The 25,226-nt window shown below is 39.9% G+C and overlaps 1 protein-coding gene across 2 annotated transcripts in view; it reads right to left on the reverse strand.

The window, feature by feature from the left end:
- UVSSA (UV stimulated scaffold protein A) overlaps positions 1-23,278 on the reverse strand; it is a 58,456-nt gene extending 35,178 nt beyond the window's left edge. The window contains exons 1-6 of one of the 2 annotated variants that reach the window (XM_061992920.1): positions 23,004-23,276; positions 22,436-22,766; positions 19,121-19,241; positions 17,567-17,995; positions 16,370-16,479; positions 15,469-15,597 (exon numbers count right to left, since the gene is read on the reverse strand). In XM_061992920.1, the coding sequence (XP_061848904.1) occupies positions 15,469-15,597; positions 16,370-16,479; positions 17,567-17,995; positions 19,121-19,241; positions 22,436-22,766; positions 23,004-23,101 (1,218 nt within the window). In that variant the 5' untranslated portion in view covers positions 23,102-23,276. Of the gene's footprint in view, positions 1-15,468; positions 15,598-16,369; positions 16,480-17,566; positions 17,996-19,120; positions 19,242-22,435; positions 22,767-23,003 lie in introns of both variants that reach the window. The other variant, XM_061992921.1, reaches the window with a different exon arrangement.
- Between the last annotated feature and the right edge of the window lie 1,948 nt (positions 23,279-25,226).

A 25,226-nucleotide genomic window follows, 5' to 3' on the forward strand; every position in this document is an offset into this window, starting at 1 on the left:
ACTAATTTGGTATGTGCCAACCACTCACATCATTAGACTACACACATTATTGTGACCAAGACAAACAAAATGGGATTTTTGAAGCATGCATTTGGTCTATATTGCAGTCTGAAACTGATTACCTGAAAAATAAAAATGAAGTTCCTACCAACTATCCAAGGTAATTCATTCACATAAGTGGCTCCTTATATATCACTTCAGCTAGCCACTACTCTATGTGCACCAGCAAGTCCCTGTGTCTTCTTTCTAAGCTTGTTCTACACCTGAAATGAATTCTTCTTCCAAACTACTCATAAACTAAAAGAATCTACGTCACCTCAGACATGGCCTGTACTGTCAGAGCTTCAGAACAGCAAATGCCAACTACCCTAAAAAAGCAGCAATGATGGGGGGGTTTATGCTTTATTTCCTTTGCACACCTTAGGAGTCACCTAAATTCCTCACAACAACATAAGCAGCACATTATTATATGTTTGCCATGCACTTCCACAAGTCTAGGAAATAATAAGGGGTATCCACTAAAAACAACCTTACCACAAGCTATCACTTTTTTTAACCTCACTGAAGCAAGCCAAAGAGCAGTAGATAAGGAATAGCATCATTTTTACTATTTCCAGTTGTGCTCTTGACTTCTCCTACTGCACCTGACTTACGTTGATATTCACATCAACTACTCATTGTTAGAAGCACTGGAGGATGCTGCAGGTTTTGCCTGCAGCAGAATTTTCCCAATTTAATTCACCACTCTAATCTCATGTCACAGCTGCACAGCTGAGTTCCATTATATCATACACATACTCTGAAGCCAAAAAAACCTAGAAAGAATTCTTGATTTATGGAATGTACTTAAAAATTTAAAATAAGTAATATTATAAATAAAATCAGCATTACTTTTTGGTCAGGATTACTTGTAAGCTGAATTGAATTGCTAATAAAAACATTAATTGATATTAATACACACATTGATACACTTTAAGGAATGAATGGTGCCAAGTTAGAAATATGATTCTTCCCCCTTTGTTTAAAAAAAATGACTTTAAGAAAGCTGCAGTTCCTGTGGAAAAAAAAAGACCAAAAAACAGGAAATTTACTGTCCTGAAGAACAGAATTAGTCTCCATTTTTCAAATAAAGTCTCAGCATAATCATGTTTGAAAGTACCCTACTGCCGAGGATGCACAAGCTAGTCTCTTCAGCCCAATTATCACTACCTCAAGAACTACCAGCCTTCAGGCTATGCTGCAGGATCTTGTACCCTAGTTGACTTTGTTTCCCACTGCAATCATTTTTCCTCATCTAAAGGAAAGAAGCAATTCAGGCCCTACCTGGCAAGGCCAAGACAGACACACTCGGAACCTGACCCCTGCAGCAGAAACCAAAATAGAGTTCTAATGCAAGGAAAAGGTCAAATATTCTGCCACGAATCACAAATTCAAAAGGCACAAAGAACATCTGTGTTAAACTGCAATTTTGAGAAGACCTTCCCCAATGGCCTTTAGAAAGAAAAACATCATCAAATGTTGTATTCTGCACAGTAAAAGAAAGGTGGAGATTTAAAGATAAATCAGTTTGTGTTTTGGTTTCAAAATTCTGCTGGCATTGTCATCCCTTTTTTATCTGTTAGAGGCAATTTAATTAAGTTTGGAAATAACTCTTATTTCTCCAGCTAGAAGCAAGGTAACATTGTACTTTCCTTACTCAGTTTCCATTTCTCATTTAGCTATTAAAAAACATCTTGTCAAGCTTTACCAAAACTCACCATGGATGATCTTAGTCTACAACTTTGTAGTATAATTTAAAAGCTGACTAACTTTCCTCTTATAAAACAGGGAAAGTTAGGCATATTTTGATCAGTTTTACCCAGAAGTAATCTGAAAAGGGACCTATGGTCCTGGTGGGCAGCAGAATGAGCATGAGCCAGCAATGTGCCCTTGTGGTCAAAAAGGTCAATGGCATCCTGGGGTGTATTACAAGGGCTATGGGCAGTAGGTCAAGAGAGGTTCTCCTCCCCCTCTATTCTGCCCTTGTGAGACCACATCTGGAATATTGCACCCAGTTCTGGGCCCCTCAGTTCAAGAGGGGCAGGGAGCTGCTGGAGAGCATTCAGCAGAAGGCCACAAAGACGATGGAGTGGAGCATCACTCTTATGATGAAAGGCTGAGGGAGCTGGGGCTCTTCAGCTTGGAGGAGACTGAGGAGTGACCTCATTAATGTTTACAAATCCATAAAGGGTGGGTGTCAGGATGATGGAGCCAGGCTCTTCTCAGTGATGGCCAACGATGGGACAAGTAGCAGCGGGTACAAGCTGGAACATAAGAGGTTCCAAAGAAACATAAAGAAAAAACTTCTTCCCTGTGAGGGAGCACTGGAAGGGGCTGCCCAGATGAGCTGTGGAGTCTCCTTCTCTAGGGACATTCAAAACCCACCCAGATGAGTTCCTGGGTGACCTACTCTAGGTGTTCCTGCTCTGGCAGGGGAGTGGGACTGGATGATCCAAGAGAACTAGAAAGAATTCAAAAGAGCACTATCTTTAATTGACATTTCTCCTAATTGTTCACATGCTGCCGGAGGCATGTAGCTCTCTGTACATTAATAGACTAAAATTCAGTGAGCTTCACTAATCCTCAGCTTGAAAACTCCATCAGAAGCAACTCTGCTGTATTTACCTGCGTGGTCTAAAACTTGAAAGCACGTGAAAAGCCTGACGGAGAAAAGGCATAATCAGATGCAAATTCACTTTGTTTAGGTACAATCCATGAGCTGTGCATTCAAGTACTATAGAAAACATTAATCATAGGAAACTGTAATTTTTGTTATCAGTCTAACACTAATCAAAAGGGAAACCTGTCACTATCGCTGACCTGTGAAACGTCCCAATTATACTCTTTGGAAATGACAGGAGCACTTAACTTCCTCACGGAGTAAATGACGACGATCAATCAAGTTTGAATAACAATGAGCCACGGAGCTGAAAATTATTTTTTGTATAGAATCTACCCAGGAATTTATGAAAGGTGAAAAGCAACCCAAGGTTTTAGGGGCATTATGGCTTTCAGCTAGTGCAGTGCATATCAAACACTAAACAGAATTTATGTGTTTTAATTTTCTAAAAGGTAGATGTGGACTTGGTGCTACAATGCATAACATATAATGCCAGGTTTTAAATATGGGGGTCATTTTCATAAAATATTATGCTTATTGTTCACACCCTTGAATTTCCCTGGGGTCTCCTATTAAATTCAGATTTCCTGTAAAAAAAAATTACCTGCTTGACTAACTATTCAGGAATTAAGCCTTCAGTTCCCTCCAAACAAACAGAGAGTCTTTAAGTTGATATAATCTTTAACAAGGTAAATAAGTTATCTTTTTACTTCAATATTTTGAAGTCATCACTGGTAGAAATTCAAAAAGTTGTACAGTGGTAGACAGTAGTTATATCTCAGTTTACTTCACTGTAGTGATACTTCTTCAGAACTATCCCATTTATGCTGTTTTGTCCCATTTCCTTTCTACAGAAAGGAGCAGAGTTTATCATAGAATCATAGAACGGTAGGGGTTGGAAGGGACCTTTAGAGATCATCTAGTCCAAGTCCCCTGCAGAAGCAGGTTCACCTAGATCAGGTCGCATAGGAACGTGTCCAGGTGGGTCTTAAGACCTCCAAGGAAGGAGCCTCCACAACCCCTCTGGGCAGCCTGTGCCAGGGCTTCCTCACCTGAACAGTGAAATAGTTTTTTCTTACGTTTAAGTGGAACTTTTTGTCTTCCAGCTTCATCCCATTACCCCTTGTCCTGTTGCTAGCTATTATAGAAAAAAGGGATGTCCCAACCTCCTGACACCCACCCTTTAGATATTTATAAATGTTAATAAGATCACCCCTCAATCTCCTCTTCTCCAGACTAAACAGCCCCAGTTCCTGCAGCCTTTCCTTGTATGAAAGTTGTTCCAAAGTTTATGGGCAACACTATTCATCAGAAAAGTCGGGGGGGAAGAGTTAATTCCACTTTTTAAACATGAAGAAAGCTACAAAGCAAGCACTGCAGATGCAGTACAAAAGTTCAGCCACTGATTATGTACTTTTCCTCTGTAGCTAAACTTTTCAGTCAAATCAACAACCCACAGTTACAGCAGAAGAAATAAATACTTAAGACAACATTTTGAGTGTCAGAATTAATAAATTACAATCCTTTAGGAGTGAGTGGTTAGGTACTTACAAAGAAGAAGCAAACAAGCAGTATCCCTTTTCTAGTGTGCCAGATCTGAAGGGAAGTATAAGCTCAAGTGATAAATACTACAAAGTAAGGCTTCTCTTGTAGTGTATAGAATTAAACACAGCTAAGGTAAGTAGTTACCCAATTGCTCGTTTCTCAATAGCCTGTCAAAGAACGTGGGAAAAAAGGGCCTTGGTCTCAAATCCGTTCTAATCATCATGTGATATGAGGAAGGTTACAGTTTAGTAGCCTTATAAGATGAAGGGTGAACTCCCTTCTCCCTGTCACTAGAGACCAGATGCCAAGCCATCAGCTGCTCACACCATCATTGCTCCTGAAGCTGCATTGAGAAGGGAAGTTTTTCCACTGTTAAACTGTTCTATAACACTGATGTTTATTTATTTGCTCATTTATCTAAATGAAACATGAGTTTGCAAAACTATGTGTTGGATATTTTTTTTAAATGTGGCAGTATTCCTGCCTAGATCTCTCACTGCGAGAGGGAACAGGATTTACCTGAACAATTTTAGATTCTTGGGCTGAACTTCTTTGCATATGAGAATACAGTTAAAAACAGACAGGAAATATGTGTGTATTATTTTCAGCATAGTCAGATTTAGAACACCATCTCTTTAAATCTCCTGTCTTCATAAAAAAACCCTTAAAATAGTGCTGACTTTTCCAGCTAGAAAAGTGCAATCAAACCATTTGTTCCTTAACTCATTAAGAAAACCTTGGAAAAAAAACAGATGTTTCCTTATTACTCTCTATCTTCTTAAAAATACTGAAAACAAACATTGGATGCCAGCAGAAAAGCAATTGCAGCTTTTACTTTGGAGTCAACACTCCAAGAGCCTCCAGCTGTTAGTGCAGCTCAGTGCAACCACAGCTCCAGTTAACTGCCTTACTCATCCATCCCAACCAGGAATAAATGCAAAAAAAACCCCTCCATCCATGACAGAACATTTGGGAAGATGTAAAGAAGAGCTTATGGTCCTATGGTTCTTTGGTCCTTTTCCCAGTTTTATACAAATCGATTGGTACATTCTGTTAAGAGGATTTTAAAACCTGCAATCCTAACTAAAGCAAGCAATAAAATGACTGAAACATACAGCATAATCAGTTTATAGGGCTAGAGGTACAGAGATTACTAATTATTTTAGAAAAAGAAGGAAAAGAAAAGATAGCACATGAAGGAGTCATATCTACTTACTAAAACACCACTTGCAAACTACAGCTGGGACCATTAAATAAATTTTGCACGGTCTAATTAACTTGGTTTGCAATCTCAATTACTTTTCACCCAAGAAATCACTTTTGTTCAGTTTTATGCGTTGTCTGTTTCCCTTTTTTTAAAAAAAATAAATTATGTAAGGCATCCTCAGACAAGTGAACTCTAAACTTCATTTGTCTTTCAGCAGGCTTGATGGCTATGCATTTAAAAACCCATTCTATCTTATAAACTAAAAATTAAATGTACTCAGCTGTGATGGTCGTCATTGCATCTGCTATTTATATGCTAATACCCTCACTGGAAGATCTTGCAAATTATTCCACCATGCCAATATCTCATGTGCATCTACTCAAAGCCAACTAAATATTTTCCTAGAGGCAGAAGATTTTGGTTCGAGAACCAGAATATTTATTGCCACAGAACCTAGTTAAAGGGGCAGTCTTAAGCAAATACATTTTTTTTATTCGACCGCAACACAAAACAATCTTCAATCATCTGAAAGGAAATTTGGGGATATTCTACGTAAGCAAGCACCAACTGGGTAAAAATAATTCCTTCAGTGCCAGGAACAGAAACTGAATAGTCACAGTCACATCTTACATGTAGAGATTTTCCTAAGTTCCTTCTTTTCCATTCTATTTTCCAACCCAGGATGAAAAGGAAATAAATGCTGCCATTAGGCAGATTTCAGAACTGTGTGATCTTTCCTATGTGCAACCCAAGGAAAACATAAACTACTAAAAGAGCTGTATTTATAGGGACCTCCTACATATGCTCCTTCCCCCTTTGCTCTGTGATTTGACCATAAATTTAAACCTAGAGACTGCAAATTAGATATGTGGCAGATCACATTTTGTGTTTATCAGTAAAAGCATCCCTGTTCATTCTGTTTGTTGCTCAATAGCACAGAGGCTACTGGGACAGTCTGACTTTTACTTAGAAATAAACTTTTCACATTATTTCATAATTTCCAGGAGTTAGTAAAAATGCTTAAAGGGTCCAAGCTTAACAGCTGACCTAAGTACAATGCTGGAGAAGCTGTGTACCTTGCTCCAAATTGCTTTAGCAACACAAACCACCTGATGAACTAGTTTTTCTTTAAACCAACACGAGAGCCACACTCTGAGAGTAATGTTGTGGCCCTGGAAGCACAAGCTTGAGGTTTATTGAAGAGTTGGTGCTGAAGCCCTCTCCTTCCCACCCAGTGATAAACAGAGCTGAGATATATACACTGGAAGGTCAATAGTGGTGAGGCACATTGCATAACAGCTGTACCACTCTAGTGTTATTGGCTACTGCATCTCTGGACTCTGGCAGGCTCAATATCCAACTTAAGCTTGGGAAGGACTTTAATAAAAAGAAGCCAAAATTTACTCAGAAAGACCAGTAGGCCTTAAAGCAGTTCAAAACCCCTTGAATCTGAATGAATTATTGTTCAAAAGAAAGTAATATGTCCAATATAGCCAATGAACTAGCAGCTGTGCTTACAGTTTCTTAGATGACAGCAAATAAAGATCATCTGGAAAGCTGGTGATTTAAACAAAACTATTGTCTCAGGAAGATATTCCAAGACAAGTTTAGAGCTATTTTAGCAGTAACCACTCAGCTACACTGTCATACCTCACTACTTGGGCTCCTACCATCCACTAAAACCGACAGTTAACTGGTTGCATAAATATTCTTAAACCTTAAAAAAAGTACATTAGAAAAGCAAAGTTCTCTTGCCTAATCCCAATTTTCATAAAATACCACATTCAGAGGTGTAATTGTTTTACTTAAACCACTGAAGATTTTCAAGTGTACCAACATCTTGTCTTTCTATGCATCCTCTGGGGTGTACCTCTCTGGAGATAACACAGAAGTCTGCTGCCTTTCATTAGTAACGCTAATAAACCAACTCTCAGAAAGGAGTACAGGGGAAAAGGACCTGGGAATGCTGGTGGACAGCAGGATGAGCATGAGCCAGCAATGTGCCCTCGTGGCCAAGAAGGCCAATGGCATCCTGGAGTGTATTAGAAGGGCTGAGGGCAGTAGGTTAAGAGAGGTTCTCCTCGCCCTCTACTCTGCCCTCATGAGACCACATCTGGAATATTGTGTCAAGTCCTGGGCCCCTCAGCTCAAGAAGGACAGGGAGCTGCTGGAGAGCGTTCAGTGCGGGGCCACAAAGATGATGAAAGAAGCAGAGCATCTCCCTTCTGATAAAAGGCTGAGGGAGTTGTATTTTAACAGTAGTATCTGGTATGGTTTCTTAATCCAGTTTCATTCACACTGGGAGACAAACTAATTGTATATCACTCCATCAATTTGAGTCCTCTGATTAAACATTGACCTTCATAATCGGATCTGCATTACCTGAGTTTATTCAGTTACTGAAAAGGACAGTCTATCTGAGCTTAACGCTGCTACAGAGATCTCCTTCTCTGGATTAGGTTCCAGTCAGTTCAGATCCCTGCTGCAACAGAAGCTCTATAGCAGGTACAATGGAGGCACTGGAAATCATCAGGGGGGCAAACAGACAGTACAATCCCTTTCAATTGCTGCTTGTGTTTAGAACATCTTCAAGCCTACCATAAAATAATAAATGAAATATATAAGCCACTTGCCTGTTCAGCTCCCACAAGTAGTACAACAGCAACCTGTACAAAAATCCACCTGCTAAGATTTGTTAACTACACAACACACCAAGAAATACCTGGCAGATTTTCATCTTTAATGTTTCAGGAACTGTAGAATGGGTTAAAGAATTTTAACAAACGACAAGCAAGCATGAAATAGTGTTGTGCACATTATCTGTGCCTTGAAAAACAAACTTGGTTTCCTCTTAACTCCCAGATAACTGTAAGGAAACTCTGTAAAGTGCCTACTCAGTTTTCCATTCGTCTTAACATAAAAGGAAAGGTTTGAAGGTTTGACCACTGAGGCGTGTTGAAGCCAGCAAAGCAATAAACTAAGTGATGTGAAATTACATTAGGGTCCGTGTTCAGACCAGAACATACCCACAGCAGAGTTCCTAAGATGTTTCCCATTAGGAACAAGGGTTACCCTGAAAAGCTACTATGCTTCAAGCACCTCTCCCTTCTTTATGGACTAACCTTTCTCCTCTACACACTATTCCCTGCACACCAGTGCAGATGAAATTGTTTAAAGCCATTGTTTAGGCTGTAGTGAAGTCCAGAACTGGCTACATCCATTCCTGGACCAAAAAGTTGTTTTACGGTCTGATAACTCAAAGGTCAACCAAAAATACCTTTCTTTCCCCCTCCACAGAGAAGTTGTAGGTTTTCCAGTGCTTCTCAGCTAGTTCAAGTTATTTATAAGATGAACACAAAATCACAGAATCTTAAGGGTTGGAAGGGACTTCAAAAGCTTGCCTAGTCCAACCCCTCTGCCAGAGCAGGACCACCTAGAGTAGGTCACTTGTCCAGGTGGGTTTTGAATGTGTCCAGAGAAGGAGACTCCACAACCCATCTGGACAGCCCCTTCCAGTGCTCCCTCACTCTCACAAGGAAGAAGTTTTTCCTTGTGTATCTTTGGAACCTCTTATGTCCCAGCTTGTAGTCATTGCCGTTTATCATCTCATTGGACATAGAATCATAGAATGGTAGGGGTTGGAAGGGACTTTTAGAGATCATCTAGTCCAACCCCCCTGCAGAAGCAGGTTCACCTAGATCAGGCCGCATAGGAACACGTTCAGGTGGGTCTTGAAGAGCTCCAAGGAAGGAGACTCCACAACCCCTCTGGGCAGCCTGTGCCAGGGCTCCCTCACCTCAACAGTGAAATCGTTTTTTCTTATGTTTAAGCGGAACTTTTTGTGTTCCAGCTTCATCTCATTACCTTTTGTCCTGTTGCTAGCTACTATAAAAAAAGGGATGCCCCAGCCTCCTGACACATCACTGAGAAGAGCCTGGCTCTGTCCTCCTGACACCCATCCATTACGTTTTCCTATGACTCCTTCAAATATTTTAGGAAGCATTCTGAATTATTTAATTTCTTTATGGTTCAGAGGCCTATACCTGATAAAAAGCTAAGTTTTAGAGCTGAAGGGGAAAAAAGGACCTTATTACTAGCCATCTTCTTTATGAAATTTTAGGAGAGGTGATTTTCATGTAAAATGTGACATAACAGGATTTCCTTTATCACTCATTCATGCAAAAAAAAAGTCCTACTGCATTTGATGGATCACCATCTAGAGCTTAGGCCAGATCAAATTCGTGCTACTAAAACTTTGCACCTACCACAAACTTATGTATGCTCCTGTATTATGCTACAGTCTTGCACACCCATAGGCTGTGAAATCAGTAACTAAATCGTAGCTTACTTCAATGACCACATTTATGGATAAATCTGAACTGAACATTTGGTAAAAATATTTCAGATGTTGCATTTTTAACAGATAAATACTCATTTCAATTATTACAGACAAGTCAACAAAACATTCTGTGCAAGATACACATAACCTTACATATATTCCTGACTATAGATTTTAGGCACAAAGATAACCTGAGATGTCAATACATTTAATATTACTGTGCCAACTAAATTAAAATTCATGTTTCATTATTCATTAAAATTCATTAAAATTTCATGTTTCAAGCCTGAAAACTATCTTCTTTTTTCCGTTTTTGTAAGTATACATTTAGCAATGTATTCTCACAAATATATTCAATTCATTTCAATAGACTGTATCCCCTTGTAAGGCAGAATGGATAAAAAGAAGGAAGCGAATTTATATCTACACACTGCTTAGTATTCATAGATGAATAAAGGGAGATGACCCTTTGGCCTGAAAAACTTAAATACTTAACATAAGGGTTAACTTGATGATAGAGACACCCTACTTTATTTTACACTCTATTAGAAAAGCTCCAAATGGCATTGTGCGACCTGTGAATCAGATAGGGATCAGAGGTCGTCACACTGACAACTTTTAAGAATTCATGGCTAGATCTGCATAACAAGATATTTTTAATAACTCTGTACCAGTGGCAGGGTGTATAGCCACTGGCAAAGTATAAAACATGCCACAGCAATGTTCAGCTCTAGAAAAGAAAGACAACCAAACCATCACACTAGCTGATTAGATACTTCAACAGGAGAGTACCATTTCTAGGGTTAATTTTACAGTGTTTTGTCTTATATCAGTCCTACGTCCTGGTAACACTTAAAGAACCTGAAAAGCTCTTTTAGCTCAAAAGTGATCACAAGAGACTTTTAACAGATAGAAGTAATTACCATAGGATGGTTAAAATGAGGGAGGATGGAAGAGAAAGCACAAGCATGTCTGACACTTAAGATTTTGTGTTTTCTTCTGCAGTTATGGCTGATCTGGCTTTTTTGATAGATATTAGCTATACAAAATAAAAGATAATTTAAAATGTTGCCTGGGCTAGTACTTCGACCCTGCAAATGTTACTAAACTTTTTCTGAATATATGACATGCTAATGATATACACAATCTGATAAAGGACATCTTTAGATGTAATGTTGACTTAATTATCAAATATTCCCTGCATTTCTTTTAAGTTTTGGTAAACATACTAACAATCAACAGCATGTTACTATTCAAATCCTGATGTTAATATCTCTGGTTTTCAAAGAGCAACTGTGTCAAGAGTTAGGTGTTTTGTTCCTGTGCAATTCAAAAGCACCATCTGAGGAAAAGACCTGTTTTACAAAGGCATCTCTCTTGCTCTAAGTACATTTTAACAAAAGTGGGTTCAGGCATGGTGAGGGATCACTAAGGACAGTTACTTAGCCCCAGAAACAACTTCTCTAAAATGAAGAAAAGACTAAAATAAAGGAGGATGTGAGTACAAAAAGCTGCTACAGAAAGCAGTCAGCTGTACTGGATTCTGTATGGCTATAGAAACAAATAGAAGGAGAAAACAATACAGCCTTTGCTTTTGACCTTAAATTCAAGTATGACTTTTTTTCTTTTTTTAAACAGGCACTAACTTAACTAATAAAGAGACTTTAAGAAGAGATGGTTATAAAGCTACAAAATGATTAGGTAGAAATAACTCATTAGCATTGATGAAATGCCAAGCTGTAGTTAAAGACACAAAAAAAAAAGATCAGCAATAGTCTTGCAGGCAAGTAACTGGTAGAGCTCTTGGCTTAATTTCTTACATATTAAAATATTAATATTTTTATGCATTACAGTATTTTAAGATTAAATTATAAGCAGCAAATATTTAACTTGCAAACATAATTCCTAACAATTTTCTAACATAATTATTTCAGAAAAAAATCTGACTCGTATTGCAATAAGGTTTGGGGAACAGGCCAGGTTCTGGACAACACAAGGACAGCCTTCTCCAAATCTAATTATTAATGGCATTATTGAATTCAACCAGATGTTTCACAAGGATAAAATTAAGTACATGAATAAATCAAGATCCAAGCGCATGCTTAGATTTGACAGGAGATAAGGACAAGTGCAACAAAAAGTAATGAAGACAGTTAATGAAAAACTATATCCCTGGTTGTTAATATAACTTGAAATACAAAAATTCAAAGTGCAATAGACCTGTTAAAAAACTGCTCTGCTGACAGATAAATGAGGAATGTTTCTCACATCACACTTCCTACTGGCTTCTATCTGGCCAAGTTCTATCCAGCCTGAGCAGTTAACCTTGGGAAGCTGTGAAAGGTTTCTTACAAAAGAGATAAATATCCTCTCAGTGTGCAAAACGTGGCTAATGAGTTACATTTCTGTTAACAATGTGAGGACTTCAGGTATTTTCCTAATGGATACTCCGTTATTGAAACAACTCAGTGAAGGGTAGTGTGCATGATTTAAAATGCAGTCCACAATTATCTTCTCACAACTTTTAAAACTACAGGATCATTTGCAACTAATCAGCTGCAAATTAAACATTAAACAAGGAAAAAAACGCTAGTATTTAAGAAAAGGAGGAAGATATTTACAAACAAAACTATTTCTAACCTGCAAAAATTTGTTTTAAAGGCACATTTTAGCCCTAAATAAGTTATTCCCATGAAAGAATTAAACCTCTAGGATTTTCTATTTAAACACCAATCTCAGCCAATAATTACAATTGTACTTCTACAACAATTCAACTAAATAGAGTCAAGAATTAACCTTAAGTGCCTCTAGTGTATTGCTCTGGTATTAAGTTTACCTGTAGACACAGACTGAGCCGATGGCTAGCTTTGGCTAAAGGTGGCGTGCAGAAAAGCGTGGAGCATGCAGTATGCACTCCCTCTACTGGGCACGGAGATGAGCCCGAGCGGGAAGGCCGAGGAGGAAGGCATGTGTCCAGCTATCCAGGTACCGGGAAATAAAAGCCCTGTCACGACTTGTTCCTTTTCCCCAGATGCAGCTAAAACTCATTTTTCTAAGCTCTTGTCTCCCAGACACCCGATTCACATTGGGAAGAAGGAATGCATAGTCTGAGCAGCTGGGATGTATGAACATTCATAAAGTTAGCTGCAAGAGATTTGCTTCTAGGATTTGTTTTTATGCTTTTCTCTCTCTTCCCACAGGCTCCTGAGAGGTAAAAAAAGAAAGGTGCTAGAGTTTACTTTCATTGGCAGGATTTAAGTGTTATGTAAAAACGATAGCTCTCTTCATAATTAAATCTTTCTGATGGTTTGAATTTACTATCATAGAGCAGAAAAGAAATATCACTATAAACCATTTCAAGCCAGCGTTTCACTATATAAGCTTCTGTGCTTTCCTTCAAGAGACTTCATGTAAGAGAAGGTCTCTAAAGTTCTCCTGCAGTTTACAGGGCATAGAATCATAGAATGGTAGGGGTTGGAAGGGGTTGGGATTTTTCAGTACAGGAAAAAAAAACCCCAAACCTTCAGAGAAAATAGTTTGTGTTAATTTTCTAACATGTTCTAATTGCTTAAGGACGCTGCCTTGCAGGCCACTTTGTCCCTAAAGGTAAGGTTTGCCTGTGGTGCAGGATCACCATTACACTCAAAACAGGCAAGTGCACAATTCACCTCTACTTCTCCAACACTATAGGTACCTCAGACTGCTGTCACTACTTGCCAGGGAAACTGCTGTCCTATCCAAATGTAGAGATACCAGAGATTAACCACAAACCAGGCAATTTACATAGGACCCTCTGCACTCAGACACTTTATTTACATTATCTCTCTCTCTTACTAAGTGCTCCCCTTTGATTCTAGCTGTGCTCATCTCTACACACAAGCAGGTAACAGCACTGACTCCATGTGCTAACAACTCACATCCCTGAGCTCTCTTGGGACGGGCTGGCTGTGAGCCACTGCATGGAAGGACAGATCGTCAGTACTTCTGCTCTTGGATCTAAAGATACAGAAGACAGCAAAACTTTGGCATGGCAAGAACTATAGCTCTGTGCCACAGGACCTACTGACTGAAGTCATAATGCAAGCAGCAAATGGTAAATAAAAGAGGAGCTGTGTGTAGTGTTTCACATGCTGACATGTAAATATTTGACAGACGGGGATTTAATAATCACAGTCTAAGAGATGCTGTTTATTTTGTTCTATCAGTCTCTCATTTCACAGTGTTTTTACGTTTCAGCGAAGTCATTTGACACACAAATAAAAGATAGTTTACACAGTTTCCCTGTGCAGTACAAAGCTCTCTATGTTATAAGGTTATAAATTTAAGGCAACGCAGCACTAGCACTAAATTTGGGTATTTTCCACCAGAGAAAAACCCTAGGGATATATATTGTTTTCAATGCTTAGGTTAATACCTCAATCTACATTGCTTCATTTTGAATATATTCTTTGTGAGCATTGCTATGTATTTTCCTCTTTTCCTTTCCCTTCTAACAATGGAATTTATTAGCTTTCAGACCTTATATAGATAGAATTGCTCAATCTCCAGAAGTAGTAACAATACCACTTTAAACACGTACACATGCATGCACACATGAAAATCCAGGCTTGAATGTCTTTTATATCTTGCAAGAAATATAGCAAGCAATATTCCATGCAGAGGTGCAGCAAATGAAGTCTTGTCAAGCAAATGGCAGGAATGACAGCAGATGTCTGGATTCCTTCATAGTTGGTTGCATAAAGGTAGCACACATATTTCACTGGAGAAAAAAACCTCTCTGACAAGACAGTCTTTCAGTACTTTTCATTCAGAGTTGGCATTTTTGACTGGTGTGGTACATCAGTATGTATTAAGGTGATGAACCAGATTCATCTTGATAAAGCTTCATTTTCACAATGAAAGCAAAGTCTGCAACAGTCAGTCATGGTTAAAGGAGGCTACCAAGTCCAAGGTATAACGTCTGGATCAAATACTTACAATCCAGTCATAACCCAGACTTTACTCTAGACCCAAACCCCTTATTTTCACATCAAGCTATACAGTGATTTTGTTCGATCACAATTATCAGTATTATGCAGCTTTGATTTTTAGCTACATAAACAAACCACAGGCTCCCTTTCTGGATCTGAATACAGTATTTGATCTTCCAGCCTCCATTTATTCACAAGTTTTACTTATCTCACAAAGACTGTCACAAGTAGCTATTCTTTGTGAAACATTTTGACACTCTAAAGCTTTATATAACAACTTATTCTGTTAAGATATTCTCAGTCATATTATGTACTTACTAGAGTAAATGCTGCAAAGCACAGACATTGCTTCCCTGAACTGGGAGACACAGTTTACCAAGTTGTAAAAGAACACAAGTAATTAACAGTGTTTACCAAGAAATTTGCACAGAAGTCAAGCATATAACAATGTTACACCTGAAAAAACTAAGAGTAAATAAAATCTGAACTTAACCACTTTTTTATCCAAAACAACAGTGCTGACTCAGGTGGTTTTGCCTAATAACCAGGGCCCTGGCACACTACACAGGTGTTCAGTTCAACCTCCTGAAGCAAAGCTACAACTAGCTGCATTAGCGTGCTTTGCAATAAAACTTGTGTTGAAAAAGTTTCCAAGATTGAGGCTGAAGAGAAAATGCTTTTTTTTTGGTATACAAGCTAAATATTGGGAATGGTACCCTCTAGTAGAACAGGATTTTAAGAAACTCACCACTTTTCTTTTTCTCTCTTTAAAGGAAATGTTCATTTCCTTGTATTTCTTCATAGCTCTCTCCAGTTTGTTCTTGAGATCAATGGCACATCTTAGGCGATCATCATTTATTCCTGCTCTGGTAAATAACTGTAAAGCAAGAAATCAACATTCTTCTTTTTTCTAGACATTGGAGCAAAAAATCCCTCAGTTTGCCTTCATAATTAATGAAACAACATTGCTACAAATTCCTTTATTTTACAAGTAACAAATAGTGAAGCCATTTCTTTTCCTATCTAGAATAGAATCTAATAGCAACTGCTAAAGGGTTGCGAAGCCCTGCCACAGGATGCCCAGGGCAGTGCTGGAGTCATCATCCCTGGAGGAACTAAAAAGACCTGTATCTGTGACTCTGAAGGACGTGATTTAGTAGTGGCTGTGACAGTGCTGGTTTAATGGTTGGACTCCATGACCTGAGAGGTCCTTTTCCAACCTAAGTAATTCTGTGATTATACTAAAAAGAAGCGACTGATCAGCTGGTATAAACATCTCCTGAGTGCCCTTCTCTAAGCACAGTCCCATGCATGAGGGTCTTGAGCAGTAATATCCACTGAAAGAAAAGACGTACTGTTTTTCTAATGTAGACACATCTGGCAAAAACAAGCTGTTTTACTTTAACCCTTTGCAAAGAAGCCCCATTCAAAAAAAACTAAATGAATGATGACTGTAGGTAGTAAATCTAATGTTGAGAGTCATCAAACAAGTTATGTAGCTCCGAGTTTGTCACCCCTACTGACCTAGAAATGTTTCTTCAACCTTGATTTCCTTTTTGCTCACTCTCCCTTAGGATTTACTATACCTCAGTCCTTGCTTCTCCATCCTTTTATTAAAAAACATGAAAAAAATCTTCTCTTCATCCTACCTGAATCCAGGACTGCACAGAAGGCCAGAACTTATTCCTGAGGAGTTTATGAGCATCCGTGACATTGTTTATTATGGCAGTGTTATCTTCATTCTCCTGCACTTTTATATCTACTCAAAACAGGGGAAAAAAGACTTAGTGCACAATGCTTATAGTATCTTCATTACAGAAGCACAAGAAGCTAAGCAGAAGAGGTAAACGTGAAAGTTATAAACATGAGAAGGTTTCCCTGCTCAGTATTAATTATTCTACCATTATCCACACATTCCAAAAAAAAAAAAAATCAGAGGAAAAGCTGTCAGTCCAGTGATGACAGAAGAAATCATAAATAAACCACAGGCAAATGCAGTCTTACTATTTAAATCTTGTCCTAAGTTGCAATCAATGGACTGGGCCTTACTTTACCATTTCTGCATATTCAATATGCAAAAAAGTCCCCGTCCCAGTAGCAAGAGGGACTTATCATCAAAGAAGCCACTATTCAAATAAAAATGGTACTTTTTACCTATTAGTCATTCATAAGCCCCACAGACACATTTGCAATTCTGTTGTCTGTAAGCCCAGAAGCAGATATATGTCTTACTGGCTATTTGCACATGGAATTCTCTTAGCACAGTATTGTAAGAGACTTCATTTAGACTACTAAAACACAAACCATCTGTATTTTGCTAGAGGTAATTCAGATTAGAAAAGTCATATAAAAAAGGTATAATCCTTAAGAGTTCCTTTCAAAACTCTATTTATTGCTTGCTGAAAATTGTCAATAGTAAGGAAAAAAAGTTTATGAAATGGCCAACTGGAAGATTTTAAAATTAGTAGCTTATACTCTAGCTATAGAGAGAAAAAGGTGAATGGTGAAGCCTGTGGAACTTTACACTGTAAACAGATTGTAAAGGCTTTTTTAAAGTACAGGAAACTCATCTCATTCCAGGTACTATGAAATGCTGTTTTACGGTTATGGAAACCAATGCAGAAGTTGAATTTTAGAAGGTAAATAATAAAATCTGTAAATCACATACAAGGACATTCAAACCAAAGAATTATTACTAAACAGGCTAAAATGGAAAAGGACTCCACAATAAATAGTGTTCAGAAACCTCAAGCATTTAAGACATAGGAAAAAAACCCAAACTCAACTATAAAGCACTTAAGACAAAGACTGTTTGCAGCTTTATGTGAAAAGATTTTTCCAAATACCTGTGGAGATTTCAAGGTCTAGAGTGTATTTATGTGATATAAGCCCATGGTTCCTCACAAAAGTCTGGTAATCATCATCGTTGAGAGCAGAAACATCAGAATGAACTTCCAAGCATATGCCCTCATCTAATTCCTTCTGCTCAGGTTTCTCCTGTTTCTCATCTAACTCTTCATCAGTTCTAACACACTGAGAAACAGACAGAATGTCCTTGCTGCAGCATGGCTGTTCATCGTCCATGAATCCAAAATGGGACTGGTTAACTTCCATCTGGGAGGACAAGGGGGACACAGGCCTATCCACATCAGTAGCCATTCGTTTGTTGGGTTCCAGTTCTGTGTTGTTCACAGTGAACTCGAAAGGATCTGGCATCAGAAGTTGGAAACAGTTTTCCATCTCTGTCAGCGTGTCAGCAACCTCTTGAGACATTTCTATCATGACACAATTGTTTTAGAATATTGTTAAACAATGTCAAATGCTCATGTCTCCACAGCAGATCTGCAAAACAAATACAACTGCCAAGGAGGTAATCTGTTTATCCAATAATCAGTGATAATTTACCCATACAGACGCTCTCCACTGCAGAAATTCTCTTTATAAAAGTCACAACAGTTTTCTTATGCAAGAAATCTAGAACTTCCTGAGCAAAGAACTAAAAATCAGTGCTCCTGCTTTTCCTTTCCTTTCTAAAATTTCACTATGCAGCAAAAATAACACAAACATTTCATAGAATCTAAAGGAAAACATGATTCAACAAGGATATCCTTGGTGGTGTTGGTGGGTACTCATTCTACAGCTATAGTTGCCTGTGGCGTAGCCATGAATATGTGCTATTGCTGAAAAAAGATGCTATGAAGAAAAATGACTTTAAGAAAGTTAAATCTCTTCAAAATTCTACCCTCATCCATGCACATGTTTCCAGCATGCAGTATAAATGCTGACACAATTGCATGCATTACCAAAGTGATTAAATAACCCTTTATAACTGCAAGGTAACGTATTTACTATCTCTGTTCTTCTTTCATACTATATGTTTGCTATGTACATATTGCTCAGAGATTCAGCCTCCACTTAAGACACATTTTTAAGCAGGAATGAGATCCTTTTCAGAGATAACCTACGCTGCATCCAGGACACCTGTGCAGACCATTGCCTACACTTCTGGAACACGATGACTATATGTTCAATATAATTAACATTATCAATCCATAAGGTATTAAGAAGTCTGTGCCTAGTCACAGACATGGTAATTAAGCCACTACCTTCAAAATGTCTAGTGATATGCTTGCTTGAGGCAGGCATTCATACTTTACTGAATTACAGACCATATCTTTACTTGCTAAATTTTTTATCTCTTCATACTCCTTAGATTCACAGGACTTTCCCTTTTTTCCCAATACTTTTTAGGTGAGAGAGACAGAGGGTTAAGCTCTAACAAATGTACTATTCCCATTCCCTGTGGTCAGCTGTAATTTGGATAGCTATTCTCTCAGAATTTGTTTTATATATAAAAAGGTTGCTTTAAAAAAGCTACTGAAAGAACCAAAGTTACTCACCTTCCATTTCCTTTTCAGCTTTTTTAGCTTTTTCTTTATAAATGTTATCCAGTCGTCTTTGCTTCTCCTCTTCTCTCCTCCTTTCGGCCACAGTTCTGGCATGTACATCTTGAAAATCCACCTATGGAGGAAATAAAGAAAAAAGTATAACATTCCCTGTAGAAAATATATAGAAAATCCATCTCCTAAGATCTTTATCTGCAGTGAAAAATCCTCTAACATCAGTGATCCGCCAGAAGCTCAGCAGAGCTTCCTTTTATCTCTCCTCTTCCTAGAATCAATAACTACAGCAATTCTGAATGGAGTTTTTACTTCTACTAATAAGGGACTGCTGAAAATCAATGGCTTTCAGAAAGGAATCCTAAGGTACAAAACCAGAATGCTTAGATTTCTGCATCTAAATTATAGGAATATACCAGGCTTTGGGAGATCTCTGTCACAGCAATGGAGACAAGGGATTAGGGGGAATGGGCAGAAAGAGACTACACAGGGTAAGTACTCAAATTACACGAAAATCTCATGCTAGGTCTACTATTAGTAAAGGAAATGTAGGAAAATTTGGAAGCATTATTACCACAACCATTCCTATCATCTACTGAAGGACTTTGTAAACAAGGTAAATAGGAAAGAAGACATTTAAATTCATTTTAAAAGATACAATTTGGGGGTTTACAATTACATTTGTTGGATTTGGGAACTGAGGGACAGGTCATCATTCAATCTCCCTTTATTTTCTTCTGACTAACATAAATCTGAGTGATTCCAAGTACTGTTTCTTAAAATAATTGCAATGAGGTTGTTTTAGTTTGTTCTTAGAAGGGCTTGAAAGCATAAATATTTTTCACTTCTGTTTTAAGGAAAGGAGTCTGAATTGTGTTATTGCATAAGGAAATCTCATCAGAAACAAAAATACCCCACAGTATTTCCTTTTGATTACTAACACATAACTTTCATCAACTTCAGTACAGGTTATGTTGAATGCTGATGAAGCCTGTACTTTGCTGCTAATCAAGTCTGAAGAGTCTCATGTGCTGTCAAGCACCTACTGAATTTTTGACACAATTGCCACTGCTCAATGATAAAGCTTGTCAACACAAAGTAACAGTTCCCAGATACTGACATTCTACATCAACATTTTGGAGCCACATGAGATCTTAAAAGATCTCTCCTGTAATATGGAGATGGACTTAGTAACCACAGCTCAAGTAAGCCAAGTACCTCCTACAACTGAAGCTCACACACGTTTTGCACAACCAGGAATTTTGTTGGTGCCTCATCTCAAACTTACTAAAACATCTGAATATTGGTTCAGTGTTAAGCAAGTAGGTCACTCCATTAAACACTAAGGAAGTTAAAAGCCAAATGCTTGAACTTGGGCTTAGTAACGTGCTGAAGGAAAGTGTATTGCTATGTTCCTACTGCTGAATAATCCCTACAGTGTGCAACCAATTTTCAGGTTTTTAATAAATATGAGTTATGCAAACATTTTGAAGACAAACTGTTTTTATATAAAAGCTTCTAGGAACAAAAGGATCTTAGCTTTCACAGAAACTGGCATGAAAAGTGTCCATCACTTGAAGAAGAAAGGCATACTTACCACTTATCTGTATTTCAGTACTGATCTGTAATTATGGAACTGGATGTGATGAGGTGCAAACAACTGTTCTTGATTTAAAGAGTTTAAGCAGTGAGCCAAGACAGCTACTGCAACTTTTTGGAAAATATTTAAGTACAGCAGTAAGCTGCTCTGTATTGAGCTGCTCAAGCTCCTGTCCATTCTGTAATTGCAGCTCACTCTAATTCCATCCAAGCGTTCCTCAAATGCAAAGATATTGTACTAAAAGTCAGTTGGCTAAATAAGCAAACATTTGGACTTATCTGAAATACTTTTCTTTTTCCCTTCTTTTTTTTAAACTTTGAGATAAAAGTTTGAACACAATTCTTTTCACATATACTGAAATATTTGAAGTCAAACATTTATATAGGTACCTATTTGGTACCTAGAAATCTGGACCTACTAATATCAAAACAGTGGGAACAGTGGGTAGCTCTCCAAGTTTACACCTTTAAAGGACAGCAGCTGTCGTTTTTCTGACTGCTTATAAGGTGACTTTGGTGATTAAAAAAACCCTACACAACAAAAACAACAACCATAAACCACACACAGCTAACACTCCTCTAAAGCTGTAACACAGAACAGCTGATGTACTTTACTACTACAAAGTACAAATGCCTCCTCCGATCTTTTGGTTGTTTCTCACACTTTCAAGCATGAAACTGGCAAATGGTCAGGTAGGTCAAATACAGCTATTCTAGAAAACAGTACAGCCAGTCTCACTGAGTAGCTTAGTAGAAGAAATATACAAAAACTGACCACTCACTCCTAACTGGGGAATAGCCACTAACCCCAGGAGCAGAGAGATGTGCCAACTTGGGCAGATTTGTATGCTTATGTGTTCAGTAGAACTGTATGATGTGTTAAAGCTCCCTTGTCTCAGTCTTGCATTTCTCCTTGTCACATTCAGAAAGTTTTCCTTCTTTAATAAACAAGACAATAAAGGAAAATTTAAAGATAAACACCTTATGTAAGTAGACTAAAAAAAACTGTCTTGAAAAAGAAGACAGTGCAATAAACAGTACAAATAGGGTACTATTAGTTTAGTATGGAACCAGAACAATGAAAGAATGTGTCAGAAAAGTTTTTGATCTGCTGTTATGAACACTGAACATCTGTCTTTCTAAAGAGAATGTCTATTGAAAGTCTGACATCATTGTAGACCATGTAAATGCTGCAAGAGTTTCCAATTTCATTGTTTTTAACCTCAGAAGCAAAAATAAAACTTCTGCAGGATACACACTGCAGCTCAGGGGAGCCAGCAGTTACACATTGTTGTACAGTACAAGGATGCCAGAACTGGACAGCTCAGTACAGAAATCAGGCTACTTTAAACTGGCACAGAAAGACTTAATAGCTGGTTATCCTCAGTTTAAGGTACAATGATTGTTTCCCTTCTAAAAAGGGGCTAGACATTGCAGCTTCAAGTAGGAATGAATGAGTGATAGCCTACTGATAAGTCATACTTTTGCACCCTGAAAAAGGTCTAGTTGAGCCTGAATAAAAGCCTGGGGGTTTTAAAACTTTACAATATCGCAAGATGAACAAGAAGTTTGAGGTTTGTTTTTCAAAAACCATGCTCAATACGATGTCGCCTAAAGACAGTGTCACTTCCAACAGCTTTTCTTTTATACTTATTAGTTTCCTCACTTTAAACACCTAGTGATCATCACCTAAAACACACACAGGAGTAAAAATACCTTCTTATTCTGCTTTAAGAAGTGGTATCCCAGAGAAAGCTTCTTGTAGGCTTCTCCGTATTTCTCATGCCAGTCTTGCACTGACTTAATGGCTGCTTTCCTCAGTTTCTGTGCCACCTCTTTGGGCGGGGGAAGAGGCTGCTCATGGTCTGTCCCCACCGTGAGCTCCAAGAAGTCTTGGAAGTTGGAAATGATTAGCGTCCGGAACTGATGAGAGCGCGTGAACAACTCCTGCACGATCTGCAAAGCCGAGAAGCGCATCTCGGCGTGCTCCTCCTGGAGCCGTGTCATCAGCAGGTGATAGGCGTGGCTGATGTGTTCGTCTGAAGACCTGAGGAAGGTGGAGAAGTTATTAAAAGGTGGGGTTTAGCACATTAACACAGAGCTTTTAAATCACTTATTCTACACTTTAAACCGGCCGCTTCGGTGCTGGCAGCAAACGGCGCCCAGGTCAACGTGCAGGCCCCAGCGCGGCCCTCGGGGGCTCCCCCGCGGCTGTGGGCCTGGGGACAGGCGGTGTTTTCCGCCTCCCTCCCCTTCCCTCCCCGTCACGTCCCACCGGCCGTACTTGCAGATTTTCTTCAGCTCCTTCATCCTGCCGGGCTCCAGGCGCGGCTCCCCCGAGGTAGTGAGCTCCTCCACCAGCTCGGCGAGCCGATGGTCCATGTCCGCCAGCGGCCGGGCGCGGGGCTGACGACGCAGCCGGTGCCGAGCCTCTCAGACGCGGGCAGCCCCGCCAGGCCGCCGCGCCCCGCTCTCGCCGGGCTGCCCCGGCGCCATTGCCCGCCCCTCAGGGGAAGCCCGGCCCCGCCCCGGCTCTCGGGGCTGCTCTCCCCCCGCCTCCCTGCCAGTGGCACCTTCCTCACCCCCTGCCCCGGCGCCTGCCGCCGGCCCCCCCCCGCCGCTGCTGCGCGGTGACGTCACGCACCCGGAAGCGCCGGTACGGGACCGGGGAAGGCCTTAAAGGCGCCGCGCCTGGCTGCGCGCTGAGGGGATGGCGCTTCCCTTCAGAGGCTGCGCGGGTGAAGGTGGTGACGGGTCTGGTGGGGACAGCGGAGCCTCCCCCACCTTCCTGCCTTACAGCGGAGCCGTGGCAGGAGCCAAGCCTTTGGCTGCCCTCATAGCGGGGAGCCCAGCCCCTCGCTGCTGCGGCAGGAGGGGGATGTTCTCGAGTACCAGGCGCTAGTGAGAGCCTGGAGGCTGCTGTCCTGGGGAGGAGCAAGCCCATACGCCAGCCGGCATAGGCTGCGGGTGACCTCCTGGAGAGCAGCTCTGCAGAGAGAGACCTGGGAGTGCTGCTTGGTAATCAACTGTGAGCCAGTAATGTACCCTCGTGGCCAAGAAGGCCAATGGCATCCTGGGATGCATCAAGAAGAGTGTGGCCAGCAGGTCCAAGGATGTTCTTCCCCCTCTCCTCTGCCCTGATGAGGCCTCATCTGGAGTCCTGTGTCCAGTTCTGGGCTCCTCAGCTCAAGAGGGACAGAGAACTTCTAGAGAGAGTCCAGTGCAGGGCCACCAAGATAACCAGGGGACTGGAGCATCTTCCTTATGAGGAAAGGCTGCAGGAACTGGGGCTGTTTAGTCTGCAGAAGGGGAGACCTCATTAATATCTATAAATACCTAAAAGGTGTATGTCAAGAGGATGGGATGACACTTCTTTCTGTAGTGTCCTGTAACAGGACTAGAGGTAATGGACATAAGCTGGAACACAAAAATTCCACTTAAACACAAGGATAAACTTCTTTACTGTTCAGGTGAGGGAGCCCTGGCCCAGGCTGCACAGGGAGGGTGTTGAATTTCTCTGTATGTTCCAAACCCTCCTGGACATGGTCCTGTGCCCCCTGATCGAGGGGAACTACTTTAGCAGAGAGATTGGGCTGGATGATCTCTAGAGGTCCCTTCCAACCTCCACCAATCTGTGATTCTTATGTGGATTCTATGTATGCCATGTGAAACAATTTGAGCTGCTCATCATGAATCTGTAGGTTACCAAAGTTAGGATACGGTGGGGGAAGCAAATAACCAAACACAGGCCAGTCTTCATTAGGCAAAAATACACTTCTTTTTCTCCAAAGCTTTGTGACATGTAGCTTCTAGTGGTGTAAATTATGGATTTTATCTTTGGAAAAGACCCTTCCCTTTGCAGCACGTGGAAATTTATGTTGTTTTTAGAATATTGCAGGGATTAGAGGGTTGTTACTGTGCAGCTCTATAAAAAAATGGTACTTTTATGTATAAAAAGCTGGAAAGAAACACGGTGGTGAATAGCGCCTAGTTGTCAGGACTTTAAAGGGGAGAACAGAACTGTGTTTATAACCATACCTTCCACTTAAAATCTAGAGTGTTTAATGAGTGTTACAGGTAACCCATCAGCATGTGGAAAAAGAAGCTGAGGAAGGATCACAGCCATAAGAGAGAAGCCAAGGTACTGAGTATAGCAAGGGTGTGTTATCTACCTGGGTCCAATCCTTGAAGCATGGTATATGCTCTGCTGTGATTGGGTAGTGTTGGTTAACCAAAGCACTCTCTCATCTTTTCCCACAGACAGGGAAATATCCCAGTGTTTTACTCTGCAAGCAGCTGTGCTTGAAGGGCAGGTCTCTGGCATGTGTCCTGCTGCCCTTCAGGCCACCCATGGTGAGAGAGTGGTGAAAAGATTTGTCAGTATTGTGGTCTCCAGTTGCCCCGGCTCCACAAGCATGATTGAGTTACTGGAGGTTGTGAGGCTGCCCTGGATTTGCTCTTGGCACCACCTGCTTTCAGTTTTAAGTGCTCAATTGGAAATGTTTTG

The sequence above is a fragment of the Colius striatus genome, chromosome 3 (genome assembly GCF_028858725.1).
Source record: "Colius striatus isolate bColStr4 chromosome 3, bColStr4.1.hap1, whole genome shotgun sequence".
In the NCBI taxonomy this organism is placed as follows: Eukaryota; Metazoa; Chordata; class Aves; order Coliiformes; family Coliidae; genus Colius; species Colius striatus.